Here is an 11481-nt window from a genome sequence, read left to right as displayed (position 1 = left end):
TTGCATACAGTAGAGTGCAAAGGCCTTTAGCCATCTTTCATTTCTTTATATTGCATCAGGAAAATGGGAAATGAGTGCAATGATTTATTGAAACATCTGCAAATATGCATTGAGTTTGTCGAATTCTGATTCTCTTGTAATTTCCTGAAGTATTCTTCAGGAATAGTTCTCCAGATGTCTTGAAGGATATTCAAAGCTCTTCTTTGCATGTTGGCTGCCTTTTGTTATATTCTCCATCAAGATGATCTCAAACTACTTCAGTAATGTTTAGATCTGAGCTCTGGGGAGGCCACTCACCGACTGTTCCATTGTGCTTTCCTATCCAGGTATGTTTTTTCTGCATTGGCGGTGTTTGGGAACAATGGCATGCTGAACGCTGGCCATGCATGCAGACACTTTGCAGATGGCATTGCATGGTGGATCAAATATTGAAGCTACTTTTCTGTATTCATAAGTCCATCATTTTTGACAAGATTCCCAAACCATGAAAAAGCCTCCACCATGTTTTATAGATAGCTGTAGACACTCACTGTCCATCTCTCCTGACCTCCTCCATATATATTGATGATGATTCAAACCAAAAATTTCAGATTTGGATTTATCACTCCATAAATCCTGTTACCAATGATTTTCTGTCCAGTTTTGTCTCCCTGCTTCCGTTCATTAAGCCATTTTTCAACTCAGACCATTTGTGAGTGGCTGCTAGCAACAAAGTACTTAAAGATGCAATTTAAAAAATGCACACTTTGCCAAATTGTCTGTTATGACACAACATTGGTTCATACCTTGAGTTAGGTGCCTTTTTGTGCTTGAATGATTCCTAGGTCAGTGTTAAGTTGTTCAATGATTTAAAAAAACAAACTTATTTTGAAAATAAGCACTGAAAATGAGTGAAAAAGAAGGAGAACTATTAGTCATGACCACTATAAAATTAAACAAAGCCTGGCTGCTAAGAAGGAAAAAGAAATGAGGAGTACCTCAAGATTTTTGAGCATTTTCTGAAACATATTTACTGCATGCAACAAATACAATTTGTGAACATGCAGGAGCCTGCTCAGATAAATAACTTGGTGACAGAAGAGAAAAAGAGAAAGCATCTGTGGCAGTATAGTAATAGGAATACAAAGGAAGGGGAACAGGCAAGAAACTGCAAGGAACATATTCCAACTACAGTAACAATGCAGAACAGTAGATGTAAAATGGATTAGATTACAAAACAATGTAATTTGTAGAAGAACACCTAGGCAGTTTTGTTTTCTTCATTTTAATCGTAATTTTTTTTTACTGTAGTATATTATTGCACAAGCTGGGATAGACTCCAGCGCCCCCCGCAACCCTGAAAAGGATAGGCGGGAGCAAATGGATGGATGGATATTATTGTACATAGTAGATCTATTCTATTTTTCTATTGAAAATGCTTTTTCAAGTGCTTTGATAATGTTTCAAAAAAATGTGGCAAGGCAGTTGAGGAAAAAGTGTAACACATAACGCCAGTGTATCTGGGTATCCAAATTATTTGTGCGTGCATGCCGGGCCTCAGGCTTACTGCTAAGCCTCAGTTCAAAGTCAGCCCAGATTACCTTTAGGAATGATGATGATAATGATGGTGAGGGAAGCTGACCCTGGGGACTCATGACTTTAAAATTCCCCTCATTAAGTCTCAGGTTAAGAGTCTAAACAAGCTTGGCAGAATCAAAAACAGCTTTCATGCTATTTCCAGGAGCAATGCAAGAACTAGGTGGCAGTCAAGAAAAGCTCCTTTTTTGGTTGCATGCTAAACAGGGTAAAGTGAGTTTTTTTTTATACAGTGAACTGCTGCTGCCACACGCTCAGATCTTCTAATTAGGTCCATTTTTGCTCGTATTTTTTCACCATGTAGCCTGTGAACCTTTGACCTACAGAAGTCTGACAGGGCTGATTTTGAGTCATTGTTCGCAAGCTTTTGGAAATGCCGTTCAAAGGTTCTGAGAAAGTCTAATACAGCAGCTTAGATCACACATATAATCCTTGTGGGAAGGTCTGTGAGACAAGGGTGCAAAAAACAGTCATATAAAGGTATGGAGGCTACACAGACTGATCGCAGTATGAGTATGTAAATGTGTAAATGTTTGTTTATTCATTTCCCCAACAGTGGAAAAATCTGATATACACTGTGTCAGTTTGCGGACTTATTGTTGGAACACTTGTATCAAATATTGCCCGTTCTCTGTCTCCACCTATCCCTAACTATCTTGGTCATGCACTTGCAGACTAATCAAAAGGCATTTTAGAGGAAAGAGAAACCTCTAGCACCTCTGTGGTTTTCTTCAGTCAGCGATAAAAGTGCTCATTCTTCAAGGGAAACATACCTGATGAGTGCTGTGGATCACTGAACCTGGAGATAAGAAGAAAAATAACAAGAACTTGTATTCAGCCTGAGATAACACGCTGCTGGAGTCTGAGTAGATGTTAATAAGAAATGATATCAAATAAAGGCTGTAAAGATTAAAAGTGTATTAGTGTGTCATTGTAAAATCCAGTCATTTAATCAGATATGACATCTTGGATGAAAACCTGGAGATAGTGGCAGATCCAGTCTTCCAGCTAAACATATCTTGTTGTTTTTTTTTTTTATCTTTATGTTAAATGCATTTTTACCATACCTGAGAAATTCATCCTGGCTTCTAGGAGCGATGAAACTCGGAGCAGGATTTCATTTGTCTAAATCTGCCGAGGAGAGAAGGCTTCTCCGTAAGTGTTTTCTTTCCTTTTCTGGAATATCTGATGCAACGGAGACCTGCTGACATGCTGCAGTCATGATAGCAACGCTGTTAGACTTTTTTAAAAAGGGGAAACACAGAGTTCTCCAACTGACCCCAGGGCTGTTTGCACATCTACACCTGAATCACGTAGTTAAGTTTAGACAAGTCTTGTGGAGCTGCTGAGAGCTCCTCTCTCCACCAAACTGACTTCTCTGTCTTTCCTTTTCACACTTTTCCCCATCTCCTGCTAAACAGCTGCTCTGAAGCAGCATTTCACTCAGCCTGCTGACAGACATTTGAAGAGTCAGCCTCAGAGTGACTGGCCAGCTCCTGTTGCTATGGCTCACCTGGGAATACCAACACAAACAGTAAGAAAAACTAGAACACGGAGGCTGGTGCAAGGTGGTCAGTGCTGCATACTCATGCCTCCACACAGTTGGCACTTCATTCCTTGCTCCATTTAATATTAATATCAGGTTACGTACATACTGTCTGCTGAATACAATCAAGCAAATATTTTATGTGCAGCTTTCCACATGGAACTGAGCTTTGTGGACCTGGTTTAGACAGTGTTAAACATAAGGCCCGGGGGACAGAACGAGACTGGCTCTGGAGACTCTGAACTTTAACTGTATTCATTAGTTTTACAGTTTTTCCTAGAAATAAAGAACCAGACTCTTTCTGTTTATATTGCCCGATGTGCATCTGCTCAAGAGGCCAAGTTCCTCTGTGCTCCCTTTGAAATGAAGAATATTTGCTTATAAAATTTAGATTTTGTTTCATTTTGTTATGGACAGAAAATGTCTGACAATGACTGGATGTGAGTCTAAACTGGCACTGCAGTTTAGGATCTGCCAACTATAAACATTCATCTTTTCCTTCTGCTGAAAACTTGGTGAATTAGATTTATTTTGGAGGACCAGTGCTGACACTTGGTAAATGACCCGATAATTCACAATTATGAAGACAGACAGAGGTTGGATTAGCTTCCACGCTTGCCCGGTTAAAAGTCCGACTGCTACAACGATGGCATAAAATGTGTTACCATATAAATCAGAAGTGCTACGGAGCGAGAATTTTATGGTGCAAACATTAACCAGACTATCATCTTCCCATGATTTTTTTATTTTATTTTTTATGGCTGGTATTAAAATCGGACGACACGTGAAGGACAAACTGGAGTGAAAATGATATATAAGTGCAAACAGCAGACAGGCAAGTGCACCCCAGGCATTTTATTACCCACCAATCTTTGCTTCATCTGCTCTCATACATAAATCATCCTTTTCACGCGGCACCACCAAACTGTGCTTATACAATTTATGCAAATATGACACACATAAATGAACGCACTCATAAAACAACAAACGCTTGGCGAGATGCTTCATTTTATGGCAATACTGTGCTGTGATTCATAGTCGTTTATGATCGAGGCTTATGTACATTCACAAGAAAAGAAAATAATAAATATTTGCATATAAAACAAAGAATATATATGAAGACAATAATACACTTTTATATGTCTGATAAAAATGCAGCAGGTATGCAACAAATAATAATAAGATAAATACAGTTAAATACAAGAATCCCTTCTTTTACGACACCTGAGAACTACATTCTGACATTCGCAGTGAGAAGAGCACCTGTCAGCTGTGGTCTTCAGTAAGACACAACACGTCTTCTTCCCTGTGTCTTTTGTACTTGTTTGGCGGCAGATTAAAACTGCACTGAATTCCCTTTTGGCTGAATGTGCACATTTTTATATAAGGCACTGAAACAGCACCATATGGAGCAGCTTACATGCACAAATAAGGCTTCTTAATCAGATGTAGCTGCATGATGTACCACACAGAACAAACAGAATACAAGGACAGCTCACAATACTGCACATCAGTGGCTTCATAGATACAAAACCCACACTTTTTACACAAAATAAGAAGTACCCTGATATCTTCACACAGAACAACAAGTCAGGTTGATCTAAACAGGAGCAGATGAGTATGCACAGTTTCGATAGACTCTTCAAAACAAAGATGGAATAAAAGAATGTGAGGTACAGGAGGTAATGGTTTGCAAGCAGCATCTGGACAGAAATCAGGGCCTGCAGGGCCTGTGAGCTCAGCAGTCTGAAGGGTGTCTCCAGGGATGGACCATCACATTATATGGATCTCCGGAATAACTGCTAGGATTTTATAGGCCTGAGGTGAAGTCTCCCCCCCCCCCTTTCTCTCTCTTATGAAATTCTTTCAAGTTGCTCCAGATAAGATAACCTGCTTGTTTTGTAAGATCTAAAAGCTAATGGCTCTCCCCAGCCACTGCACACTACTTGAGAGATATGCAGGAACACAGAGAATCTGATGTTTGGTCCATTTAACTCAACCATTTTTATAACCTATACCTTTACTAAACTTTCAGCATCTCCAGGATAGCGGTAAAAATACATGGCACTAACACCTGACCTGTATTGCACCTGACCCTGGTACTCATCATCTGATGAGGCTGTAACTCAGTTCGAAAGATGCACTCTCCTCTTCCCTGCACACGTGCTTGATGACCTAAACCTACAATTAATAGATGAAGTAGTTGTTGATGATTTTGACAAAAATCAAACAACATCTCACTGAGGCGGCGAAATTTGGACTTTGACAGGATGTAGAAAAAAGTTGAAGTAGCTGTACATAGAGTCTGATGTACTTACTGCAAGAGATCATCTCATCACACAAAAGGAGGAACATGAACACCTCCGTTCAGTGGCCAACGTAATGGCCATCTACACATGCGTCTACAAACTCTGAAGCTATAAAATAAAAGGCCGATAGCTTGGAGACACCTCGCTGCATGAGAACCACAGGTCTGGTGAGCATCACAATAACATTACTGGATTAAATACAACTTTAATAATAGTTATTTTTTAAAAAAACTACCCACCAACAACAGCAACTACAACAAAAATGGCTGTAACAGAATTACTGTGGCGTAATGACAGTATTAAAAAGCTAAACAGGCAAATGCCAAAATACAAAGCGCATTACTTTGGTAAAAATCTCACAAAAAGGCAACTGTGTGGTGTTATTGCCTGATGCACGGTGTGGTGCTTTGGAAAACAAAACACTTAAATTACATTACAGTATAAAAAATAAATGGCACAGTACAATAAATAATAAATTTTATCCTTCTCTTTACAGTATTTACATCATTTTAAATTACGCTAAAAACACACAGGAGGAAAAAGAGGTTGTTTGGAACGGTTTGAACTCAAAGTTGGCTGTAGCACCAAGGAGGGACATGTTCACACAATGAGCACCTGAACACAACACTGCAGATCAAAGAAAGAGAGACAGAAGACATCAGCCACGAAAGCCAATTACCCTGCAGAGTAGCAGTACATCAAAAAATGCATTCGGTGAGCGCAAAAGCAGATTATAGTTCTGTTTTTTGACAGAAAAATTTTCATATTTACATATTGTTATCCATGTTTACCTCACCTGTTTGATGGCTTTGTGTTCATTCCACTGTTATGGGCAGACTGTGACCAGAGGACGGTATACATTTACCACAATAGCCTCCACACATTCCTGACACTCTGCTGCCATCCTGTGGACACGAGAATAATAACATGGGTACTGTGACTATCTGCTGTTTCAAGAATTTGAGGATAGGTACAAAAGAAGCTGAGTGAATTCTTCTCTTTAAAGTTTTGCTTTTCTTGTTAATGATTTTAGGAATCTTTGTAGAAAAGATCCTGACGCGTAAATTTAAATGCACCCTGAAATGTGTTGTTTTTGGGGTTTTTTTAAAAGACACACAATGTCTGAGGCCCACCAAGCAGGTTTGTTTCTAAAGGTTGGCAAACAGCCTCTTAGAAACAAGCGAGAAATGTGAGCTAACAGAATTTCACTAGCGTAGGTAACAGAAGCAGGCAACTTAATAGTAGCTTCATGCAAACATCTAGAAGCAAATCGGAAACTGCATTAGAAGAGTGCTCCAAATTCACTATCCCATGACATGAAAGCCAGAGCGCCTAGTAAGCGCTTTGTCTGATTTTCACAGGAGTGTTGTCTTCATCCCGCTGTCCCAACAAGGCTTTATCTAAACTGCCTGGAGTGCCCAAAGGAGGGCCAGCTGGCTTTGGATGTCAGACTCCGAACACTTGTTGGCATCTCTACTTCCTCCTATTTTTGCCCTGCCAAAAAGCACTCTCCAGCCTGATCTCCATTTCAAAAAGTGGAGGGTGGTTGTAGGGGGCACTTGAGAGAGAGCAGCTGCCCAATAAAGGTTCTCTTTCAGCAAGGAGCTCTGAACACCGAACCTCCTTTGGAGCTATGTCTGCTTAATCTGCAGCCTGTGCAAACACAAAGCAAGTATGTGAATTAATCCTCTGGGCATGTATGTGATGTTTTACCTGTGATTTTTTTATCGTCTTCACTACAAAGGTGCCCTGGGACATCCAAGAGGTGTCGTCAGCTAGCCTGAGCCCTGTTCCTGACAGGTTGATCTTAAAGCGGCCCTAAAAGGACAGATGGATGGAGAAAGGACAGAAATGAAAGTAAATCTTGCTCTCTGCTTCAATACGGAGACCTTTAAGTGCCTGATGTGCAGTGAGCTACAGAAAAATAAAGAAGCACAACATCACAGAGTAGGAAAGGGGTTTATTATTATTAAAAATATATATTTGACTGCAAATGAATTGTATTATTTACATAAAAGACAACTTATCATATAGATTAGATATTAGATTATAAGAAAAGCAGTCGTTGGTCAGCTGAGCAGTTTATTTGACATTTTATTTATCTATTTTTTGCCACAGTTTGGCTTTTCTTGATATGAAAAGCAAAATAATTATAATAGATGTCGTCATCCTCACCTGCGGACAAGGAACGGCACTGTAGCAGTCTCCAGCTGTACCAAATGGAACACTCTTGCCTTGGTGGGTAAACGCAAACTGCCAGTCTGTAGCTATAGATCAAGATAAAGCAACAAAGTGATCTCGTAAAAGGTCTCTCTAGGCATTAGTCGCTATAGTAGCTCGAATGAACCTTAATAATCGTGACTTGCATCTGCCATGGTGAGCAAATCTTATGCTATTTACCTATAAATCCAGCCTGCGTTTCAGGCTGAGCCAAACTCATATCAGTATAATTCCATCTAGTTAGAGCAGTTTCATTTAATCCCCTCAAGCCTTGTAATTATGTGTTCCTTAAATGGACCTTAAAGACATCTTGAGCCCATTAACCCTCGTGAGCATGAACATAATTAAATGCCAAAGGAAGTTCTCATTTTGAAGTAATGTGGAGTTAACATTTTGCACAGGATGCTGTGAGACTGTGGGCAACTTACTGATGATGTTCATCTTGCTGAGGTCCAGGCGGACTTTGGAGAAGGTGGTGATGCCAGCGGCACTGTAGTCTCTTCGACAGTCGCAATCTTCTCTTCTAGAGCCATTGGCTGGACACTGGGTGGGATCATTGAGCCTGGGAAAACACACGTTTGCCAAATAAGCTTGACAGCTTAACTTTACACTTCCATGGAATTTCTTCATTTACAGAGAACATAACACTGCCAGGAGTCAGGTGGAGTTTTTGTAATGAAAATGGCTTTTTATTGTTATCCTCCTGTTTACCTGAAGCCAAAGATCTCTGAAAAATTCTCCCCTTCACCCGTCGCCAAGGTGATGTACTCCCGCGGAGCCTCTGTCTGCATTCCAGCACAGAAGACCTGAGGAGGAAGAAAAAGCAGCAGAGGAGCAAGAGGGTAAGTAAAGGAGGGAGACCAGAGGTGGGGCAAAGGGAAAGGCATAGAAGTGATAGGAAGATACAGGAAGATTTGTCAAAGTACAAACAAGGTGCAGAGGGGAGGAAAGAAATAAAAATAACACTCGTAAGGAGTTGAAAAAAACGACAAGAAGAGAAATGTTAAAATGAACAATTAAAACCCCCTAAATCCTGCAAGAGCTTGTGGATATTTTGGCAAATGATAGTATGTAATGGTCAGACAAAAAGATAGATTTCCTGTGTTACATGAAAAGTACTACATCTATTTGCAACCTCATTTACAAGCCTCAGTGGCTGAAAAGTACCTAAAGATTTTAGTGAGAATTCATTTTAAGCAGCCGGCACAGTTAAGTGTGCACGTGAGGAGATCAAAGATGTGAGCAGGAGCATTCTTTGATCCTCAAATCGGACCTTCTTAGCTTCCACTCAAGGAAAATAAGCAGAAAGCAGGTTTGATGCACTTTTGCTCTGGCTTCACTTTCCACACCTGGGAGCCAAGTCCATCTTAATATACATAATATGACAGAAACTTTTCCCAGTAGGATCTCTCCTCAAGACATGCTGGAACACCGTCATTTAACTAATATAAAGGTGTATATATTTGGTATATAAAGCTTTTTTAAGATCTTTGTCTTCTGTAAAACACAATGACTAAACCAAAACTGTTTGGGAGGCTCCTTTTTCATGACGCTGGGGCAGAGGACACAGTGCAGGCGACTGACAATATGAGTGGAGATTTTGGCTGTGAGCTGAGTGCGAGCGTTATCGGGATGACTAGACGAGATGCACCATAACCTGGCTTCAAACTGTTCTTGACGGAGTCAAAACTACACTGATAAACACAGCCAACAGAGAGAGATGCACTGAAAGACACAACTGGGGGGATGTGGAGCAGACGGATATGCATATATGGGTGTGGTGGTGGGGGTTTCTGCTCAGATGCAGAAGTAGAGGTGGGGCAGAGAGGTTCAGGCAGCAGCGTCACGTAGGACTTATGAGCACAGGCAGCCACACACTTACAAATCATCTGGGCCTTCCTAAGCAGCACAAGGCTGGGACCTTGAGCTCTCTCACACACACACACACGGAGAGCTAACTCAGGAGGGAAGACCTTCAGGATAATTTGCGTGGGCTCTGGGGCACTGCGCTGGTTAAGGAGCTCGCAGCCTTGTATATTTTACTGTGCGTGAGCACCTTCACTACGTAAAGCTTAATAATCAAAGAAAAATCTTTTCTGTTTGGTGAAATGCTCACTGATTATGTGTCCTTTCATTTGAACAAGCAAATATGTTTTAAATAGTTTGTCACTTCCTATTTTATATGTTAGCAAGCAAGAAATAAAGTCCTGAGTTGTGTCAGTATCATCATTTTATCTACTGATTCGTTGCACTTTAAGGGATTTGTTTGGTACATGATATTCTAAAAGATTTGGAGAATCCACAAAAATCCCTGTACGGACAGGGTCTGAATTATTTAGTTTGGATAGAGGAAATGGAATAATTAACATAAAATAACATAAAATAACGGGTAAGATATTAGAAATATTTCAAGAGCAACCTACTTTTCAGCTGCGTTTTCCCCATTATTAATCAAACCAGTTGTGGCCTCACACTGTGCTTTGAGCAGTTGTGGTGTAATAAGCTGATATTATCTTACCTTGAGTGTTTTGCCTTGTATGCTGAGAAAATGCTCACTGTCTGGCATGGGGCCATTCATGGTCTGGATCTCTTGACAGCTAGAAGGCAAACGGCCTTGGAGAAACACAAGAAGAAATAAATAAATATTCTGTGGGGATACGGGCTCGCACGGTGCACAAATGTGCAAATGTTGGCAGTCACATCAAGTGGGGCAAATCTCTTTATCGAACCAAAGAAAATGAAACACCCCTCACACTTTGATGTCCCACGGTACCGTGGGGAAGCAAACAGGCTAAACAGTAAATCTTTGATGTTTGCTTCGGCTCATAAATATTTCACTAAAGGCCAGATTTCTGAAATGACTAGGTCGTGTTGAGCCATTCCTTGGATTTTGTCTAATCCTAGTAGTCTTGACCTTTGTTAAAAGAAAGGAGTTATCTCAGCACTCACAGTTTGGATTCTTGCAGACCTTTTTGGCTTCTGGCATTACATCTGGGGAACACCCGTCACTTTTCTGACCACCGGCTGATACACACTGCACTGTCCTCGCCGTCACTCCATCTCCGCAAGTCACTGAACACTGAAAGGAAGCAACTTATCATAACAGTCCGAAGGTAATTCTTGCAGGTGAAAGTCAGTCAGAAATTCTGTGTTTGATGTTTATAGTATATGGTTAAGCTCATTAGGTTTTCTAGTTCATTTGTTATTAGAGTCCCCTTGTGTCCCTGTTAAGTCTCCCTTGCTCTTCAAGTGTTTCATGTCTGTTATGTTGTCAAGTTCATGCAGTCATGTCTGCGTTTCATTAGGTTTCCTATTTTATTTTCTAAGAGGTTCTGTGTTTTGTTTTACTCTTTCCCTGTGGCGTTGTTATGTCCACGTTGTGTCTACTGTGCCTTTCTGTCCCATGTTTCAGGTTCCTATGTTCTGTCTCCCCAGTTGCTGTTAAGTTTACATGTTTAGAGTTCAGTCAGTGTGTTTCCTGTTTTACTTTGAAGGTCCGTGTCTCATGTCAGCGTTTCTAGTTTTGCTTTCCTTGTCTCGTCCAGCCTGATTACTCCCAGCTGTGCTCTCCTTCTGTGTCTCATTCCTTCGTTATCCCTCAGTGTATTTAAGCCCTGTGTTTCTCTTCATCAGTGTTGTAGTTGCCCTCATGGCTGTGTTTCCCTATGTGTCAGTTTATCCATGACCCAGTTTAATTTTGTTATTTTTCGTGCCATTCTGCAATAAAGCAGCTTTTTGAGTTTAATTCCTGCGTGGTGAGCTTTGCGTTGGGGTCCTTCTCCTGCCTGCACACAGCCAAAACATGACATTCTGTCTTCAAAGTGTCACTTT

General features: G+C 40.6%; 1 protein-coding gene across 1 annotated transcript in view; it reads right to left on the bottom strand.

Annotated features, from left to right (window-relative positions):
* Positions 1–5949: 5949 nt before the first annotated feature.
* The window catches only part of adamts9 (ADAM metallopeptidase with thrombospondin type 1 motif, 9), a 38366-nt gene continuing 32834 nt past the window's right edge, over positions 5950–11481 (bottom strand). Inside the window, exons 33-40 of the mRNA XM_005731212.1 lie at positions 10600–10729; positions 10169–10263; positions 8362–8456; positions 8079–8212; positions 7606–7697; positions 7144–7248; positions 6227–6335; positions 5950–6057 (exon numbers count right to left, since the gene is read on the bottom strand). Coding sequence (XP_005731269.1) covers positions 6246–6335; positions 7144–7248; positions 7606–7697; positions 8079–8212; positions 8362–8456; positions 10169–10263; positions 10600–10729 — 741 coding nt within the window. The 3' untranslated portion in view covers positions 5950–6057; positions 6227–6245. The remainder of the gene's footprint in view (positions 6058–6226; positions 6336–7143; positions 7249–7605; positions 7698–8078; positions 8213–8361; positions 8457–10168; positions 10264–10599; positions 10730–11481) is intronic.

This window comes from Pundamilia nyererei, unplaced genomic scaffold (assembly GCF_000239375.1).
Source record: "Pundamilia nyererei isolate P.nyererei 1_Seehausen unplaced genomic scaffold, PunNye1.0 scaffold00042, whole genome shotgun sequence".
Classification (NCBI taxonomy): Eukaryota; Metazoa; Chordata; class Actinopteri; order Cichliformes; family Cichlidae; genus Pundamilia; species Pundamilia nyererei.
The sequence above is the reverse complement of the archived record's forward strand: the minus strand, read 5'-3'. Positions and strand labels throughout refer to the sequence as shown.